General features: G+C 48.3%; 1 protein-coding gene across 1 annotated transcript in view; it reads right to left on the bottom strand.

Annotated features, from left to right (window-relative positions):
• LOC144955267 (scavenger receptor class F member 2-like) overlaps positions 1 to 21,710 on the bottom strand; it is a gene marked incomplete at its 5' end in the record, with an annotated part of 58,226 nt that overhangs the window by 20,781 nt on the left and 15,735 nt on the right. The window contains 2 exons of the mRNA XM_078885544.1: positions 14,064 to 14,167; positions 18,516 to 18,644. Coding sequence (XP_078741670.1) covers positions 14,064 to 14,167; positions 18,516 to 18,644 — 233 coding nt within the window. The remainder of the gene's footprint in view (positions 1 to 14,063; positions 14,168 to 18,515; positions 18,645 to 21,710) is intronic.

The raw sequence follows: 21,710 nt of genomic DNA, 5'->3' as shown, positions 1-21,710 counted from the left end.
CCAGCAGGTGCCACGGGTTGCCCGAGATGAGCGGTAGATTCACCACCAGCTGTGCCCCCCTACTCTGCCCCCTTGCTGCGTCATTTTAGCCGCCCGGCGTTCCGCTCGTTGTTGTGAGCGTCGCTCCTCCGCCCTCCGTTGTTGTTGGAGGGGCGACTGCCTCCAACTGCCCAGTAGCCCCACGGTGCACCTAGCCTGGCACTGCCCAGTAGCAGCGTCCTTCACGAGCCTCCTCCTCCACAGAGGCCGATCTTGACACCGCTGGTACCGGTCATCGGCAAGTCCACTCAGCCCCACGTCCTCCTGTACCACGTCGCTCCATCTTTTAATCTTAATTTTGGAGCTTGCGTGACTTCAGGCATTATCATTTGGTTCTTTCGGTAAGAGTCACGTCTAAAGATAAAATGATAAATTAAATAATAGCACACTACGACGTTTCGATTGCAACACAAGCATTCGTCATCAGGTGTCAAAGAAATAGCGACGAAAATCGAACCAGAAAACTATAGACAGACATGTAAGCAGACAGACATCACAAAGATACACAGACAGAGAGAGAGAGAGACCACGTATCGGCACAAAGAGAGATGACCTCTCTCTATATACTGTGTGCTGTGTGTGTATGCTGTGTGTGTATGCTGTGTGCTGTGTGCTGTGTGTGCTGTGTGTGTATGCTGTGTGCTGTGTGCTGTGTGTGCTGTGTGTGTGTGTGTGCTGTGTGTGTATGCTGTGTGTGTGCTGTGTGTGTATGCTGTGTGTGTATGCTGTGTGTGTATGCTGTGTGTGTATGCTGTGTGTGCTGTGTGCTGTGTGTGTATGCTGTGTGTGTGCTGTGTGTGTATGCTGTGTGTATGCTGTGTGTGTATGCTGTGTGTATGCTGTGTGTGTGCTGTGTGTGTGCTGTGTGTGTGTGTGTGCTGTGTGTGTATGCTGTGTGTGTGCTGTGTGTGTGCTGTGTGTGTGTGTGCTGTGTGTGTGTGCTGTGTGTGTGTGTGCTGTGTGTGTATGCTGTGTGTGTATGCTGTGTGTGTATGCTGTGTGTGTATGCTGTGTGTGTATGCTGTGTGTGCTGTGTGCTGTGTGTGTATGCTGTGTGTGTATGCTGTGTGTGCTGTGTGTGTGTGTGTGCTGTGTGTGTATGCTGTGTGTGTATGCTGTGTGTGTATGCTGTGTGTGTGCTTTGTGCTGTGTGTATGCTGTGTGTGTTGTGTGTGTGTGCTGTGTGTGTATGCTGTGTGTATGCTGTGTGCTGTGTGTGTATGCTGTGTGTGTTGTGTGTGTGTATGCTGTGTGTATGCTGTGTGTGTATGCTGTGTGTATGCTGTGTGTGTGCTGTGTGTGTGTGTGCTGTGTGTGTATGCTGTGTGTGTATGCTGTGTGTGTGTATGCTGTGTGTGTGTGTGCTGTGTGTGTATGCTGTGTGTGTGCTGTGTGCTGTGGTGTGTATGCTGTGTGTGTATGCTGTGTGTGTGTGCTGTGTGTGTATGCTGTGTGTGTATGCTGTGTGTGTGTGTGCTGTGTGTGTATGCTGTGTGTGTGCTGTGTGCTGTGTGTGTATGCTGTGTGTGTATGCTGTGTGTGTGCTTTGTGCTGTGTGTGTATGCTGTGTGTGTATGCTGTGTGTGTGTGTGCTGTGTGTGTATGCTGTGTGTGTATGCTGTGTGTGTGTGTGCTGTGTGTGTATGCTGTGTGTGTGCTGTGTGCTGTGGTGTGTATGCTGTGTGTGTATGCTGTGTGTGTGTGTGCTGTGTGTGTATGCTGTGTGTGTATGCTGTGTGTGTGTGTGCTGTGTGTGTATGCTGTGTGTGTATGCTGTGTGTGTATGCTGTGTGTGTGTGTGCTGTGTGTGTATGCTGTGTGTGTATGCTGTGTGTGTGTGTGCTGTGTGTGTATGCTGTGTGTGTATGCTGTGTGTGTGTGTGCTGTGTGTGTATGCTGTGTGTATGCTGTGTGTGTGTTGTGTGTGTGTGTATGCTGTGTGTGTGTTGTGTGTGTGTGTATGCTGTGTGTGTATGCTGTGTGTATATGCTGTGTGTGTGTGTATACTGTGTGTGTATACTGTGTGTGTATGCTGTGTGTGTGTATGCTGTGTGTGTATACTGTGTGTGTATGCTGTGTGTATATGCTGTGTGTGTGTGTATACTGTGTGTGTATGCTGTGTGTGTATACTGTGTGTGTATGCTGTGTGTGTATGCTGTGTGTGTGTTGTGTGTGTATGCTGTGTGTGTGTTGTGTGTATGCTGTGTGTGTATGCTGTGTGTGTTGTGTGTGTATGCTGTGTGTGTATGCTGTGTGTGTGTGTGCTGTGTGTGTATGCTGTGTGTGTATGCTGTGTGTGTTGTGTGTGTATGCTGTGTGTGTATACTGTGTGTGTGTGTGTGCTGTGTGTGTATGCTGTGTGTGTATGCTGTGTGTGTATGCTGTGTGTGTGTATACTGTGTGTGTGTGTGCTGTGTGTGTATGCTGTGTGTGTATGCTGTGTGTGTATGCTGTGTGTGCTGTGTGTGTGTGTATGTGTGTATCCTGTGTGTATGCTGTGTGTGTGTGCTGTGTGTGTATGCTGTGTGTATATGCTGTGTGTGTATGCTGTGTGTGTATGCTGTGTGTGTGTTGTGTGTGTGTGTGTATGCTGTGTGTGTATGCTGTGTGTGTATGCTGTGTGTGTATGCTGTGTGTGCTGTGTGTGTGTGTGTATGTGTGTATGCTGTGTGTGTATGATGTGTGTATGCTGTGTGTGTATACTGTGTGTGTATGCTGTGTGTGTATGCTGTGTGTGCTGTGTGTGTGTGTATGTGTGTATGCTGTGTGTGTATGCTGTGTGTGCTGTGTGTGTGTGTGTTGTGTGTGTATGCTGTGTGTGTATACTGTGTGTGTATGCTGTGTGTATGCTGTGTGTGTATGCTGTGTGTATGCTGTGTGTGTGCTGTGTGTGTGTGTGCTGTGTGTGTATGCTGTGTGTGTATGCTGTGTGTGTGTATGCTGTGTGTGTGTGTGCTGTGTGTGTATGCTGTGTGTGTGCTTTGTGCTGTGTGTGTATGCTGTGTGTGTATGCTGTGTGTGTGTGTGCTGTGTGTGTATGCTGTGTGTGTGTGTGCTGTGTGTGTGTGCTGTGTGTGTGCTGTGTGCTGTGGTGTGTATGCTGTGTGTGTATGCTGTGTGTGTGTGTGCTGTGTGTGTATGCTGTGTGTGTATGCTGTGTGTGTGTGTGCTGTGTGTGTATGCTGTGTGTGTATGCTGTGTGTGTATGCTGTGTGTGTGTGTGCTGTGTGTGTATGCTGTGTGTGTATGCTGTGTGTGTGTGTGCTGTGTGTGTATGCTGTGTGTGTATGCTGTGTGTGTGTGTGCTGTGTGTGTATGCTGTGTGTATGCTGTGTGTGTGTTGTGTGTGTGTGTATGCTGTGTGTGTGTTGTGTGTGTGTGTATGCTGTGTGTGTATGCTGTGTGTATATGCTGTGTGTGTGTGTATACTGTGTGTGTATACTGTGTGTGTATGCTGTGTGTGTGTATGCTGTGTGTGTATACTGTGTGTGTATGCTGTGTGTGTATACTGTGTGTGTATGCTGTGTGTGTATGCTGTGTGTGTGTTGTGTGTGTATGCTGTGTGTGTGTTGTGTGTATGCTGTGTGTGTATGCTGTGTGTGTTGTGTGTGTATGCTGTGTGTGTATGCTGTGTGTGTGTGCTGTGTGTGTATGCTGTGTGTGTGTTGTGTGTATGCTGTGTGTGTATGCTGTGTGTGTTGTGTGTGTATGCTGTGTGTGTATGCTGTGTGTGTATGCTGTGTGTGTGTGCTGTGTGTGTATGCTGTGTGTGTATGCTGTGTGTGTTGTGTGTGTATGCTGTGTGTGTATACTGTGTGTGTGTGTGTGCTGTGTGTGTATGCTGTGTGTGTATGCTGTGTGTGTATGCTGTGTGTGTGTATACTGTGTGTGTGTGTGCTGTGTGTGTATGCTGTGTGTGTATGCTGTGTGTGTATGCTGTGTGTGCTGTGTGTGTGTGTATGTGTGTATCCTGTGTGTATGCTGTGTGTGTGTGCTGTGTGTGTATGCTGTGTGTATATGCTGTGTGTGTATGCTGTGTGTGTATGCTGTGTGTGTGTTGTGTGTGTGTGTGTATGCTGTGTGTGTATGCTGTGTGTGTATGCTGTGTGTGTATGCTGTGTGTGCTGTGTGTGTGTGTGTATGTGTGTATGCTGTGTGTGTATGATGTGTGTATGCTGTGTGTGTATACTGTGTGTGTATGCTGTGTGTGTATGCTGTGTGTGCTGTGTGTGTGTGTATGTGTGTATGCTGTGTGTGTATGCTGTGTGTGCTGTGTGTGTGTGTGTTGTGTGTGTATGCTGTGTGTGTATACTGTGTGTGTATGCTGTGTGTGTATACTGTGTGTGTATGCTGTGTGTGTATACTGTGTGTGTATGCTGTGTGTGTATGCTGTGTGTGTATGCTGTGTGTGTGTTGTGTGTGTGTATGCTGTGTGTGTATACTGTGTGTGTATGCTGTGTGTGTTTGCTGTGTGTGTATGCTGTGTGTGTATACTGTGTGTGTATACTGTGTGTGTATGCTGTGTGTGTATGCTGTGTGTGTGCTGTGTGCTGTGGTGTGTATGCTGTGTGTGTATGCTGTGTGTGTGTGCTGTGTGTGTATGCTGTGTGTGTATGCTGTGTGTGTGTGTGCTGTGTGTGTATGCTGTGTGTGTGCTGTGTGCTGTGTGTGTATGCTGTGTGTGTATGCTGTGTGTGTGCTTTGTGCTGTGTGTGTATGCTGTGTGTGTATGCTGTGTGTGTGTGTGCTGTGTGTGTATGCTGTGTGTGTATGCTGTGTGTGTGTGTGCTGTGTGTGTATGCTGTGTGTGTGCTGTGTGCTGTGGTGTGTATGCTGTGTGTGTATGCTGTGTGTGTGTGTGCTGTGTGTGTATGCTGTGTGTGTATGCTGTGTGTGTGTGTGCTGTGTGTGTATGCTGTGTGTGTATGCTGTGTGTGTATGCTGTGTGTGTGTGTGCTGTGTGTGTATGCTGTGTGTGTATGCTGTGTGTGTGTGTGCTGTGTGTGTATGCTGTGTGTGTATGCTGTGTGTGTGTGTGCTGTGTGTGTATGCTGTGTGTATGCTGTGTGTGTGTTGTGTGTGTGTGTATGCTGTGTGTGTGTTGTGTGTGTGTGTATGCTGTGTGTGTATGCTGTGTGTATATGCTGTGTGTGTGTGTATACTGTGTGTGTATACTGTGTGTGTATGCTGTGTGTGTGTATGCTGTGTGTGTATACTGTGTGTGTATGCTGTGTGTGTATACTGTGTGTGTATGCTGTGTGTGTATGCTGTGTGTGTGTTGTGTGTGTATGCTGTGTGTGTGTTGTGTGTATGCTGTGTGTGTATGCTGTGTGTGTTGTGTGTGTATGCTGTGTGTGTATGCTGTGTGTGTGTGCTGTGTGTGTATGCTGTGTGTGTGTTGTGTGTATGCTGTGTGTGTATGCTGTGTGTGTTGTGTGTGTATGCTGTGTGTGTATGCTGTGTGTGTATGCTGTGTGTGTGTGCTGTGTGTGTATGCTGTGTGTGTATGCTGTGTGTGTTGTGTGTGTATGCTGTGTGTGTATACTGTGTGTGTGTGTGTGCTGTGTGTGTATGCTGTGTGTGTATGCTGTGTGTGTATGCTGTGTGTGTGTATACTGTGTGTGTGTGTGCTGTGTGTGTATGCTGTGTGTGTATGCTGTGTGTGTATGCTGTGTGTGCTGTGTGTGTGTGTATGTGTGTATCCTGTGTGTATGCTGTGTGTGTGTGCTGTGTGTGTATGCTGTGTGTATATGCTGTGTGTGTATGCTGTGTGTGTATGCTGTGTGTGTGTTGTGTGTGTGTGTGTATGCTGTGTGTGTATGCTGTGTGTGTATGCTGTGTGTGTATGCTGTGTGTGCTGTGTGTGTGTGTGTATGTGTGTATGCTGTGTGTGTATGATGTGTGTATGCTGTGTGTGTATACTGTGTGTGTATGCTGTGTGTGTATGCTGTGTGTGCTGTGTGTGTGTGTATGTGTGTATGCTGTGTGTGTATGCTGTGTGTGCTGTGTGTGTGTGTGTTGTGTGTGTATGCTGTGTGTGTATACTGTGTGTGTATGCTGTGTGTGTATACTGTGTGTGTATGCTGTGTGTGTATACTGTGTGTGTATGCTGTGTGTGTATGCTGTGTGTGTATGCTGTGTGTGTGTTGTGTGTGTGTATGCTGTGTGTGTATACTGTGTGTGTATGCTGTGTGTGTTTGCTGTGTGTGTATGCTGTGTGTGTATACTGTGTGTGTATACTGTGTGTGTATGCTGTGTGTGTATACTGTGTGTATATGCTGTGTGTGTATGCAGTGTGTGTGCTGTGTGTGTGCTGTGTGTATGCTGTGTGTGTGTTGTGTGTGTGTGTGTTGTGTGTGTGTGTGTGTATGCTGTGTGTGTATGCTGTGTGTGTATGCTGTGTGTGTATACTGTGTGTATATGCTGTGTATATGATGTGTATATACTGTGTGTGTATGCTGTGTGTGTATGCTGTGTGTGTATACTGTGTGTGTATGCTGTGTGTGTATGCTGTGTGTATATGCTGTGTGTATATGCTGTGTGTGTATGCTGTGTGTATATGCTGTGTGTATATGCTGTGTGTGTATGCTGTGTGTGTATGCTGTGTGTGTATGCTGTGTGTATATGCTGTGTGTATATGCTGTGTGTGTATGCTGTGTGTGTATGCTGTGTGTGTGTGTGTTGTGTGTGTATGCTGTGTGTGTGTATGCTGTGTGTGTATGCTGTGTGTGTATGCTGTGTGTATATGCTGTGTGTGTATATGCTGTGTGTATATGCTGTGTGTATATGCTGTGTGTGTATGCTGTGTGTGTATGCTGTGTGTGTATACTGTGTGTGTATACTGTGTGTGTATACTGTGTGTGTATACTGTGTGTGTATGCTGTGTGTGTATACTGTGTGTGTATGCTGTGTGTGTGTATGCTGTGTGTGTGTATGCTGTGTGTGTATGCTGTGTGTGTATGCTGTGTGTGTATGCTGTGTGTGTATGCTGTGTGTGTGTATGCTGTGTGTGTATGCTGTGTGTATATGCTGTGTGTGTATATGCTGTGTGTATATGCTGTGTGTATATGCTGTGTGTGTATGCTGTGTGTGTATGCTGTGTGTGTATGCTGTGTGTGTATACTGTGTGTGTGTATGCTGTGTGTGTATACTGTGTGTGTATGCTGTGTGTGTATACTGTGTGTGTATACTGTGTGTGTATACTGTGTGTGTGTGTGTATGCTGTGTGTGTATACTGTGTGTGTATACTGTGTGTGTATGCTGTGTGTGTATACTGTGTGTGTGTATGCTGTGTGTGTATGCTGTGTGTGTATGCTGTGTGTGTATACTGTGTGTGTGTATGCTGTGTGTGTATGCTGTGTGTGTATGCTGTGTGTGTAAACTGTGTGTGTGTGTATACTGTGTGTGTGTATGCTGTGTGTGTATACTGTGTGTGTATGCTGTGTGTGTATGCTGTGTGTGTATGCTGTGTGTGTATGCTGTGTGTGTATACTGTGTGTGTGTATGCTGTGTGTGTATGCTGTGTGTGTATGCTGTGTGTGTATGCTGTGTGTGTGTATGCTGTGTGTGTATACTGTGTGTGTATGCTGTGTGTATATGCTGTGTGTATATGCTGTGTGTGTATACTGTGTGTGTATGCTGTGTGTGTATGCTGTGTGTGTATGCTGTGTGTGTATGCTGTGTGTGTATACTGTGTGTGTATACTGTGTGTGTATGCTGTGTGTGTATGCTGTGTGTGTATACTGTGTGTGTATACTGTGTGTGTATGCTGTGTGTGTATGCTGTGTGTGTATGCTGTGTGTGTATGCTGTGTGTGTATGCTGTGTGTGTATGCTGTGTGTGTATGCTGTGTGTATATGCTGTGTGTGTATGCTGTGTGTGTATGCTGTGTGTGTATACTGTGTGTGTATGCTGTGTGTGTATGCTGTGTGTGTATGCTGTGTGTGTATGCTGTGTGTGTATGCTGTGTGTATATGCTGTGTGTGTATGCTGTGTGTATATGCTGTGTGTGTATACTGTGTGTATATGCTGTGTGTATATGCTGTGTGTGTATGCTGTGTGTGTATGCTGTGTGTGTATGCTGTGTGTATATGCTGTGTGTGTATGCTGTGTGTGTATGCTGTGTGTGTATGCTGTGTGTGTATGCTGTGTGTATATGCTGTGTGTGTATGCTGTGTGTGTATGCTGTGTGTGTATACTGTGTGTGTATACTGTGTGTGTATGCTGTGTGTGTATGCTGTGTGTGTATGCTGTGTGTGTATGCTGTGTGTGTATGCTGTGTGTGTATATGCTGTGTGTGTATACTGTGTGTGTATACTGTGTGTGTATGCTGTGTGTGTATGCTGTGTGTGTATGCTGTGTGTGTATGCTGTGTGTGTATACTGTGTGTGTATACTGTGTGTGTATACTGTGTGTGTATGCTGTGTGTGTATCCTGTGTGTGTATACTGTGTGTGTATGCTGTGTGTATGCTGTGTGTGTATACTGTGTGTGTATGCTGTGTGTGTATGCTGTGTGTGTATGCTGTGTGTATGCTGTGTGTGTATGCTGTGTGTGTATACTGTGTGTGTATGCTGTGTGTGTATGCTGTGTGTGTATGCTGTGTGTGTATACTGTGTGTGTATACTGTGTGTGTATGCTGTGTGTGTATACTGTGTGTGTATGCTGTGTGTGTATACTGTGTGTGTATGCTGTGTGTGTATACTGTGTGTGTATGCTGTGTGTGTATGCTGTGTGTGTATGCTGTGTGTGTATGCTGTGTGTGTATGCTGTGTGTGTATGCTGTGTGTGTATACTGTGTGTGTATGCTGTGTGTGTATGCTGTGTGTATGCTGTGTGTGTATGCTGTGTGTGTATGCTGTGTGTGTATGCTGTGTGTGTATACTGTGTGTGTATACTGTGTGTGTATGCTGTGTGTGTATGCTGTGTGTGTATGCTGTGTGTGTATGCTGTGTGTGTATGCTGTGTGTGTATGCTGTGTGTGTATGCTGTGTGTGTATGCTGTGTGTGTATGCTGTGTGTATATGCTGTGTGTGTATACTGTGTGTATATGCTGTGTGTATGCTGTGTGTGTATACTGTGTGTATATGCTGTGTGTGTATGCTGTGTGTATATGCTGTGTGTATATGCTGTGTGTGTATGCTGTGTGTGTATACTGTGTGTATATGCTGTGTGTATATGCTGTGTGTGTATGCTGTGTGTGTATGCTGTGTGTATATGCTGTGTGTATATGCTGTGTGTGTATGCTGTGTGTGTATACTGTGTCTATATGCTGTGTGTATATGCTGTGTGTGTATGCTGTGTGTGTATGCTGTGTGTGTATGCTGTGTGTGTATACTGTGTGTGTATACTGTGTGTGTATGCTGTGTGTGTGTGCTGTGTGTGTATACTGTGTGTGTATGCTGTGTGTGTGTGCTGTGTGTGTATACTGTGTGTGTATGCTGTGTGTATACTGTGTGTATATGCTGTGTGTGTATGCTGTGTGTGTATGCTGTGTGTGTATGCTGTGTGTGTATGCTGTGTGTGTATACTGTGTGTGTATGCTGTGTGTGTATGCTGTGTGTGTATACTGTGTGTGTATACTGTGTGTGTATGCTGTGTGTGTATGCTGTGTGTGTATGCTGTGTGTGTATGCTGTGTGTGTATGCTGTGTGTGTATACTGTGTGTGTATGCTGTGTGTGTATGCTGTGTGTGTATGCTGTGTGTGTATACTGTGTGTGTATGCTGTGTGTGTATGCTGTGTGTGTATGCTGTGTGTGTATACTGTGTGTGTATACTGTGTGTGTATGCTGTGTGTGTATGCTGTGTGTGTATACTGTGTGTATATGCTGTGTGTGTATGCTGTGTGTGTATACTGTGTGTATGCTGTGTGTGTGTGTGTGCTGTATGTGTGCTGTGTGTATGCTGTGTGTGTATGCTGTGTGTATGCTGTGTGTGTGTATGATGTGTGTATACTGTGTGTGTGTATACTGTGTGTGTATGTGTGTGTAGCTGTGTGTATGCTGTGTGTATGCTGTGTGTGTGTGTATGTGTGCTGTGTGTATGCTGTGTGTGTGTGCTGTGTGTATGCTGTGTGTGTATACTGTGTGTGTATACTGTGTGTGTATGCTGTGTGTGTATGCTGTGTGTGTATACTGTGTGTGTATACTGTGTGTGTATGCTGTGTGTGTATGCTGTGTGTGTATACTGTGTGTATATGCTGTGTGTATGCTGTGTGTGTATACTGTGTGTATGCTGTGTGTGTGTGTGTGCTGTATGTGTGCTGTGTGTATACTGTGTGTGTATGCTGTGTGTGTATGCTGTGTGTGTATGCTGTGTGTATGCTGTGTGTGTGTATGCTGTGTGTGTATGCTGTGTGTATGCTGTGTGTGTGTATGCTGTGTGTGTGTATGCTGTGTGTATACTGTGTGTGTGTATACTGTGTGTGTGTGTATGCTGTGTGTGTGTATGCTGTGTGTATACTGTGTGTGTGTATACTGTGTGTGTGTGTATGCTGTGTGTGTGTGACTCACACAGGAGGCAGGCCCCCGTAGCGGCGTGTGTGAGTGTACGTGTGTAGGTTTGTATGTGTGTGTGTATGTATGCTGTGTGTATGAGTGTATGTGTGTGTGTATGTGTGTGTATACTGTGTGTATACTGTGTGTGTATGTGTGTATGCTGTATGTATATTGTGTGTATGAGTGTATGAGTGTATGTGTGTGTGTATGTGTGTGTGTATGTGTGTGTGTATGTGTGTGTATGAGTGTATGAGTGTATGTGTGTGTGTATGTGTGTGTGTATGTGTGTGTATACTGTGTGTGTATGTGTGTATGCTGTATGTATATTGTGTGTATGTGTGTGTATGAGTGTATGAGTGTATGTGTGTGTGTATGTGTGTGTGTATGAGTGTATGTGTGTGTGTGTATGAGTGTATGAGTGTATGTGTGTGTGTATGTGTGTGTGTATGTGTGTGTATACTGTGTGTGTATGTGTGTATGCTGTATGTATATTGTGTGTATGTGTGTGTATGAGTGTATGAGTGTATGTGTGTGTGTATGTGTGTGTGTATGTGTGTGTGTATGTGTGTGTATGAGTGTATGAGTGTATGTGTGTGTGTATGCTGTGTGTGTATACTGTGTGCTGTGTGTGTATGCTGTGTGTGTAGATGTGTATGCTGTGTGTGTATACTGTGTGCTGTGTGTGTGTGTATGCTGTGTGTGTATGCTGTGTGTGTATGCTGTGTGTGTATACTGTGTGTGTATGCTGTGTGTGTATGCTGTGTGTGTATGCTGTGTGTGTATGCTGTGTGTGTATGCTGTGTGTGTATACTGTGTGTGTATGCTGTGTGTGTATGCTGTGTGTGTATGCTGTGTGTGTATGCTGTGTGTGTATGCTGTGTGTGTATGCTGTGTGTGTATACTGTGTGTGTATGCTGTGTGTGTATGCTGTGTGTGTATACTGTGTGTGTATGCTGTGTGTGTATGCTGTGTGTGTATGCTGTGTGTATGCTGTGTGTGTATGCTGTGTGTGTATACTGTGTGTGTATGCTGTGTGTGTATACTGTGTGTGTATGCTGTGTGTGTATGCTGTGTGTATACTGTGTGTGTATACTGTGTGTGTATGCTGTGTTTGTATACTGTGTGTGTATGCTGTGTGTGTATGCTGTGTGTGTATGCTGTGTGTGTATGCTGTGTGTGTATGCTGTGTGTGTATGCTGTGTGTGTATGCTGTGTGTGTATACTGTGTGTGTATGCTGTGTGTGTATGCTGTGTGTGTATGCTGTGTGTGTATGCTGTGTGTGTATGCTGTGTGTGTATGCTGTGTGTGTATGCTGTGTGCTGTGTGTGTGTGTATGCTGTGTGTGTATGCTGTGTGTGTGCTGTGTGTGTATGTGTAGATGTGTATACTGTGTGTATGCTGTGTGTATGCTGAGTGCTGTGTGTGAGTGTATGAGTGTATGTGTGTGTGCTGTGTGTGTAGATGTGTATGCTGAGTGCTGTGTGTGTGTGTGCTGTGTGTGTGTATGCTGTGTGTGTGCTGTGTGTATGCTGTGTGTGTGTGTGTGTATGCTGTGTGTGTGTGTGCTGTGTGTGTATGCTGTGTGTGTAGATGTGTATGCTGTGTGTGTGAGTGTATGTGTGTGTATACTGTGTGTATGCTGTGTGTGTGAGTGTATGTGTGTGTATACTGTGTGTATGCTGTGTGTATGCTGAGTGCTGTGTGTGTGTGCTGTGTGTGTGAGTGTATGTGTGTGTATACTGTGTGTATGCTGTGTGTATGCTGAGTGCTGTGTGTGTGTGCTGTGTGTGTGAGTGTATGTGTGTGTATACTGTGTGTATACTGTGTGTATGCTGAGTGCTGTGTGTGTGTGCTGTGTGTGTATGCTGTGTGTGTAGATGTGTATGCTGTGTGTATGCTGAGTGCTGTGTGTGTGTGCTGTGTGTGTATGCTGTGTGTGTAGATGTGTATGCTGTGTGTATGCTGAGTGCTGTGTGTGTGTGCTGTGTGTGTGAGTGTATGTGTGTGTATACTGTGTGTATACTGTGTGTATGCTGTGTGCTGTGTGTGTGTGCTGTGTGTGTATGCTGTGTGTGTAGATGTGTATACTGTGTGAATGCTGAGTGCTGTGTGTGTGTGACTCACACAGGAGGCAGGCCCCTGTAGCGGCGTGTGTGAGTGTACGTGTGTATGTTTGTATGTGTGTGTGTATGCTGTGTATGTGTGTGTGCTGTGTGTATGAGTGCATGTGTGTGTGTATGCTGTGTGTATGAGTGTATGTGTGTGTGCTGTGTGTGTGTATGCTGTGTGTGTGAGTGTATGCTGTGTGTATACTGTGTGTATGAGTGTATGTGTGTGTGCTGTGTGTGTGTATGCTGTGTGTGTGAGTGTATGCTGTGTGTATGCTGTGTGTATGCTGAGTGCTGTGTGTATGCTGAGTGCTGTGTGTGTGTATGTGCTGTGTGTGTGTGTGCTGTGTGTGTGTATGCTGTGTGTATGCTGAGTGCTGTGTGTGTGTATGCTGTGTGTGTGTGTGCTGTGTGTATGCTGAGTGCTGTGTGTGTGTATGCTGTGTGTATGCTGAGTGCTGTGTGTGTGTATGTGCTGTGTGTGTGTATGCTGTGTGTATGCTGAGTGCTGTGTGTGTGTATGCTGTGTGTGTGTATGCTGTGTGTATGCTGAGTGCTGTGTGTGTGTATGCTGTGTGTGTGTGTGCTGTGTGTATGCTGAGTGCTGTGTGTGTGTGTGCTGTGTGTGTGTATGCTGTGTGTGTGTATGCTGTGTGTATGCTGAGTGCTGTGTGTGTGTGTGCTGTGTGTGTGTATGCTGTGTGTATGCTGAGTGCTGTGTGTGTGCTGTGTGTGTGTGTATGCTGAGTGCTGTGTGTGTGTATGCTGTGTGTGTGTATGCTGTGTGTATGCTGAGTGCTGTGTGTATGAGTGTATGTGTGTGTGTATGCTGTGTGTATGAGTGTATGTGTGTGTGCTGTGTGTGTGTATGCTGTGTGTATGCTGTGTTATGCTGAGTGCTGTGTGTATGAGTGTATGTGTGTGTGTATGCTGTGTGTATGAGTGTATGTGTGTGTGCTGTGTGTGTGTATGCTGTGTGTGTGAGTGTATGCTGTGTGTATACTGTGTGTATGCTGTGTGTATGCTGTGTGTATGCTGAGTGCTGTGTGTATGAGTGCATGTGTGTGTGTGTATGCTGTGTGTATGAGTGTATGTGTGTGTGCTGTGTGTGTGTATGCTGTGTGTGTGAGTGTATGCTGTGTGTATACTGTGTGTATGCTGTGTGTATGCTGTGTGTATGCTGAGTGCTGTGTGTATGAGTGCATGTGTGTGTGTATGCTGTGTGTATGAGTGTATGTGTGTGTGCTGTGTGTGTGTATGCTGTGTGTGTGAGTGTATGCTATGTGTATGCTGTGTGTATGCTGTGTGTATGCTATGTGTATGCTGTGTGTATGCTGTGTGTATGCTGAGTGCTGTGTGTGTGTATTCTGTGTGTGTGTATGCTGTGTGTATGCTGAGTGCTGTGTGTATGTGACTCACACAGGAGGCAGGCCCCCGTAGCGGCGTCGCACGACCCAGAGCGGCACTCACAGCGGTGGACGCAGCCAGCGCCAAACCTCCCCAGAGCACACGACTCGTTACAGCTACACACACACACAGCACACACACAGCACACACACACACAGTATACACACACAGCATACAGCATACACACAGCACACACACAGCACACACACAGCACACACACAGCACACACACAGTACACACACAGCACACACACAGCACACACACAGTATACACACAGCACACACACACACAGTATATACACACACACACAGCATACACACACAGCATACACACACAGCACACACACACACAGCACACACACAGCATACACACAGTATACACACAGCATACACACACAGCACACACACAGCACACACACAGCACACACACAGCACACACACAGCACACACACAGCACACACACAGCACACACACACACAGTATACACACAGCACACACACAGCACACACACAGCACACACACAGCACACACACACACAGTATACACACAGCACACACACAGCACACACACAGCACACACACAGCACACACACAGCACACACACACACAGTACACACACAGCACACACACAGCACACACACAGCACACACACAGCACACACACCGCACACACACAGCACACACACACAGCACACACACAGCACACACACACAGTATACACACAGCATACACACACAGCATACACACACAGCATACACACACAGCACACACACAGCACACACACAGCATACACACACAGTACACACACACAGCACACGCACACACACAGCACACACAGCATACACACACACAGCACACACACACACAGTATACACACACACACAGCACACACAGCATACACACACACAGCACACACAGCACACACACACACAGCACACACACAGCACACACACACAGTACACACACACAGCACACGCACACACACACACAGCACACACACACACAGTATACACACACACAGCACACACAGCATACACACACACAGCACACACACAGCACACACACACACAGCACACACAAAGTACACAGTATACACACACAGTACACACACAGTATACACACACAGCACACACACACAGTACACACACAGCACACACACAGCACACACACACACAGTATACACACACAGCATACAGCATACACACAGCACACACACAGCACACACACAGCACACACACAGCACACACACAGTACACACACAGCACACACACAGTATACACACAGCACACACACACAGTATATACACACACACACAGCATACACACACAGCATACACACACAGCACACACACACAGCACACACACAGTATACACACAGTATACACACAGCATACACACACAGCACACACACAGCACACACACAGCACACACACAGCACACACACAGCACACACACAGCACACACACAGCACACACACAGCACACACACAGCACACACACACACAGTACACACACAGCACACACACAGCACACACACAGCACACACACAGCACACACACAGCACACACACACACAGTATACACACAGCACACACACAGCACACACACAGCACACACACAGCACACACACAGCACACACACAGCACACACACACACAGCACACACACAGTACACACACAGCACACACACAGCACACACACAGCACACACACAGCACACACACCGCACACACACAGCACACACACACAGCACACACACAGCACACACACACAGTATACACACAGCATACACACACAGCATACACACACAGCATACACACACAGCACACACACAGCACACACACAGCATACACACACAGTACACACACACAGCACACGCACACACACAGCACACACAGCATACACACACACAGCACACACACACACAGTATACACACACACACAGCACACACAGCATACACACACACAGCACACACACAGCACACACACACACAGCACACACACAGCACACACACACAGTACACACACACAGCACACGCACACACACACACAGCGCACACACACACACAGTATACACACACACAGCACACACAGCATACACACACACAGCACACACACAGCACACACACACACAGCACACACAAAGTACACAGTATACACACACAGTATACACACAGTATACACACACAGCACACACACACAGTACACACACAGCACACACACAGCACACACACACACAGCACACACACAGCACACACACACAGTACACACACACAGCACACGCACACACACAGCACACAGTATACACACACACAGCACACACACACACAGCACACACACAGCACACACACACAGTACACACACACAGCACACGCACACACACAGCACACAGTATACACACACACAGCACACACACACAGCATACACACACACACAGCATACACACAGCACAGACACAGCACACACACAGTATACACACATACACACACAGCACACACACAGCATACACACACACAGCATACACACAGCACACACACAGTATACACACACAGCATACACACAGTATACACACAGCACACACACACACACAGCACACACACAGCATACACACACACAGCATACACACAGCATACACACAGCATACACACATAGCATATATGCAGTATATACACACACACAGTATACACACACAGTACACACACAGCATACACACAGCACACAGCATACACACACAGCATACACAATATACACACACATCATACACACATAGCACACACACAGCATATATACACACAGCATATATACACACAGCATACACACACACAGCATACACACAGCACACACACACACAGCATACAGACATAGCATACATACAGTATATACACACACACAGTATACACACACAGTACACACACAGCACACACAGCATACACACAACATACACACAGCACACACACACAGCACACACACAGAATACACATACAGGTGGTGGTGCTGGTAGTGTGGTGGTAGTGTAGTAGTTGTGGTAGTGGTGGTAGTGGTGGTAGTGTAGTAGTTGTGGTGGTGGTAGTGGTAGTAGTGGTGGTAGTGTAGTAGTTGTGGCGGTAGTAGTGGTGGTAGTGGTGGTAGTGTAGTAGTTGTGGTGGTGGTAGTGGTAGTAGTAGTTGTGTTTGTGGTGGTGGTAGTATAGTAGTGGTGGTGGTAGTAGTGGTGGTAGTAGTTGTGGTAGTGGTGGTGGTTGTGGTGGTTGTGGTGGTGGTTGTTGTGGTAGTGTTGTTGTACCTGGCCCCGCTGAGCCCAACGGGACAGCGACACTCTCCGCTCTCCGTAGTAGTAGTGGTTGTGGTGGTGGTAGTGATGGTAGTAGTGGTGGTGTTAGTGGTGGTAGTGGTGGTAGTAGTGGTGGTAGTGGTGTAGTAGTGGTGGTAGTGGTGGTAGTGGTGTAGTGGTGGTGGTAGTGGTGGTAGTAGTGGTAGTAGTAGTAGTAGTGGTGGTAGTGGTGTAGTGGTGGTGGTAGTGGTGGTAGTAGTAGTAGTAGTGGTGGTAGTAGTGGTGGTAGTGGTGGTAGTGGTGTAGTGGTGGTGGTAGTGGTGGTAGTGGTGGTAGTAGTGGTTGTGGTGGTGGTTGTTGTGGTGGTGGTTGTGGTAGTAGTGGTGGTAGTAGTGGTTGTGGTGGTGGTAGTGGTAGTAGTGGTGGTAGTAGTGGTTGTGGTGGTGGTAGTGGTAGTAGTGGTGGTAGTAGTGGTTGTGGTGGTGTTAGTGGTAGTGGTGGTGGTAGTTGTGGTGGTAGTAGTTGTGGTGGTTGTGTTAGTGGTGGTAGTAGTAATGGTAGTGGTAGTGATGGTGGTAGTAGTAGTAGTGGAAGTTGTTGTGGTGGTTGTGGTGGTGATGGTGGTAGTAGTAGTTGTGGTAGTAGTTGTGGTGGTTGTGTTAGTAGTGGTGGTATTGGTGGTGGTGGTGTTGTACCTGGCCCCGCTGAGCCCAGGAGGACAGTGACACTCTCCACTCTCCGTAGTAGTAGCAGTGGTTGTGGTGGTGGTAGTGATGGTAGTGGTGGTGGTTGTGTTAGTAGTTGTGGTGGTTGTGGTGGTAGTGGTGGTGGTTGTGGTGGTTGTTTTAGTAGTTGTGGTGGTTGTGGTGGTAGTGGTGGTGGTTGTGGTGGTGGTGTTAGTGGTGGTGGTTGTGGTGGTGGTTGTGGTGGTTGTGTTAGTAGTTGTGGTGGTTGTGGTGGTAGTGGTGGTGGTTGTGGTGGTTGTGTTAGTGGTGGTAGTAGTTGTGGTGGTTGTGTTAGTGGTGGTGGTTGTGTTAGTAGTTGTGGTGGTGGTGTTGTTGTACCTGGCCCCGCTGAGCCCAGGAGGACAGTGACACTCTCCACTCTCCGTAGTAGAAGTAGTGGTTGTGGTAGTGATGGTAGTGGTGGTAGTGGTGGTGGTTGTGGTGGTGTTAGTGGTTGTGGTGGTGGTGTTGTTGTACCTGGCCCCGCTGAGCCCAGGAGGACAGCGACACTCTCCGCTCTCCGAGTCGCAGGAGCCGTTGGAGCAGTCGGGGCAGAGCAGCGAGCAGCGTGCACCAAACCAGCCCAGAGGGCACGCAGAGTCACACCTGGTGAGGGTGAGGGGGGGGGGGTGACTCACCCAGTCACTCACTCAGTCACTCACCACGTCACTCACTCACTCAGTCACTCACTCAGTCACTCACCCAGTCAGTCACCCAGTCACTCACTCACTCACCCAGTCACTCACCACGTCACTCACTCAGAGCAGCGAGCAGCGTGCACCAAACCAGCCCAGAGGGCACGCAGAGTCACACCTGGTGAGGGTGAGGGGGGGGGGTGACTCACCCAGTCACTCATTCAGTCACTCACCACGTCACTCACTCACTCAGTCACTCACTCAGTCACTCACCCAGTCAGTCACCCAGTCACTCACTCACTCACTCACCCAGTCACTCACCACGTCACTCACTCAGAGCAGCGAGCAGCGTGCACCAAACCAGCCCAGAGGGCACGCAGAGTCACACCTGGTGAGGGGGGTGAGGGGTGACTCACCAAGTCACTCACTCACCAAGTCACTCACTCACCAAGTCACTCACTCACCCAGTCACTCACCACGTCACTCACTCAGTCACTCACCCAGTCACTCACTCACTCACTCACCCAGTCACTCACACAGAGCAGCGAGCAGCGTGCACCAAACCAGCCCAGAGGGCACGCAGAGTCACACCTGGTGAGGGTGAGGGGTGACTCACCAAGTCACTCACTCACCAAGTCACTCACCAAGTCACTCACTCACTCACTCATCCAGTCAGTCACCCAGTCACTCACTCACTCACTGACTCACTCAGTCACTCACCACGTCACTCAGTCACTCACCAAGTCAGTCACTCACCAAGTCACTCACTCAGTCACTCACTCACTCACTCAGTCACTCACTCACCCAGTCACTCACTCACCACGTCACTCACCCAGTCACTCACTCACTCACTCAGTCACTCACTCACCCAGTCACTCACTCACTCACTCAGTCACTCACTCAGTCACCCAGTCACTCACTCACCCAGTCACTCACTCACCACGTCACTCACCCAGTCACTCACTCACTCACTCAGTCACTCACTCACCCAGTCACTCACCACGTCACTCACTCAGAGCAGCGAGCAGCGTGCACCAAACCAGCCCAGAGGGCACGCAGAGTCACACCTGGTGAGGGTGAGGGGGGGGGGGTGACTCACTCAGTCACTCACCCAGTCACTCACCCACCCAGTCACTCACTCACCAAGTCACTCACTCAGTCACTCACTCACTCACTCAGTCACCAAGTCACTCACTCAGTCACTCACTCACTCAGTCACTCACCACGTCACTCACTCACTCACTCAGTCACTCACCCAGTCACTCACTCAGTCACTCACCACGTCACTCACCCACCCAGTCACTCACTCACCAAGTCACTCACTCAGTCACTCACTCACTCACTCACTCACTCACTCAGTCACCAAGTCACTCACTCAGTCACTCACTCACTCAGTCACTCACCACGTCACTCACTCACTCACTCAGTCACTCACCCAGTCACTCACTCAGTCACTCACCACGTCACTCACTCACTCACTCAGTCACTCACCCAGTCACTCACTCAGTCACTCACCACGTCACTCACTCACTCACTCAGTCACTCACCCAGTCACTCACTCAGTCACTCACCACGTCACTCACTCACTCACTCAGTCACTCACCACGTCACTCACTCACTCAGTCACCAAGTCACTCACTCAGAGCAGCGAGCAGCGTGCACCAAACCAGCCCAGAGGGCACGCAGAGTCACACCTGGTGAGGGTGAGGGGTGACTCACCAAGTCACTCACTCACCAAGTCATTCACTCACTCAGTCACTCACTCACCCAGTCACTCACTCAGTCACTCACTCAGTCACTCACCACGTCACTCACTCACTCAATCACTCACTCAGTCACTCACCCAGTCAGTCACCCAGTCACTCACTCAGTCATTCACTCACCCAGTCACTCACTCACCACGTCACTCACCCAGTCACTCACTCACTCACTCACTCAGTCACTCACCAAGTCACTCACCAAGTCACTCACTCAGTCACTCACCCAGTCACTCACTCAGTCACTCACCACGTCACTCACTCACCCACTCACTCACTCACCCAGTCACTCACCAAGTCACTCACTCAGAGCAGCGAGCAGCGTGCACCAAACCAGCCCAGAGGGCACGCAGAGTCACACCTGGTGAGGGGGGTGAGGGGTGACTCACCAAGTCACTCACTCACCCAGTCACTCACTCACTCACTCACCCAGTCACTCACCACGTCACTCACTCACTCAGTCACTCACTCACCCAGTCACTCACCACGTCACTCACTCACTCAGTCACTCACTCAGTCACTCACCCAGTCAGTCACCCAGTCACTCACTCAGTCACTCACTCACCCAGTCACTCACTCACCACGTCACTCACCCAGTCACTCACTCACTCACTCACCAAGTCACTCACTCAGAGCAGCGAGCAGCGTGCACCAAACCAGCCCAGAGGGCACGCAGAGTCACACCTGGTGAGGGTGAGGGGAGGGGACGACTCACCAAGTCACTCACCAAGTCACTCACCACGTCACTCACCAAGTCAGTCACTCACTCACTCAGTCACCCAGTCACTCACTCAGTCACCCACCACATCACTCACTCACCACGTCACTCACCAAGTCACTCACCTACTCACCCACACAGTCACCCACTCAGTCACTCACCTACTCACTCACCCACTCACCCACTCAGTCACTCACCTACTCACTCATCCACTCAGTCACTCAGTCACCCACCCAGTCACCCACTCAGTCACTCACCTACTCACTCATCCACCCACTCAGTCACTCACCCACCCAGTCACCCACTCAGTCACTCACCTACTCACTCATCCACCCAGTCACCCACTCAGTCACTCACCTACTCACCCACCCAGTCACCCACTCAGTCACTCACCCACCCACCCACTCACCCACCCACCCACTCACTCACCCACCCACCCACCCACCCACCCACTCAGTCACTCACTCATCCACCCACCCACCCACTCACTCACTCACCCACCCACCCACCCACTCACCCACCCACTCACTCACTCACTCACCCACCCACCCACCCACTCACT

Source organism: Lampetra fluviatilis, unplaced genomic scaffold, assembly GCF_964198595.1.
Source record: "Lampetra fluviatilis unplaced genomic scaffold, kcLamFluv1.1 SCAFFOLD_287, whole genome shotgun sequence".
In the NCBI taxonomy this organism is placed as follows: Eukaryota; Metazoa; Chordata; class Hyperoartia; order Petromyzontiformes; family Petromyzontidae; genus Lampetra; species Lampetra fluviatilis.
This window is presented reverse-complemented; position numbering and strand designations above follow the sequence as displayed.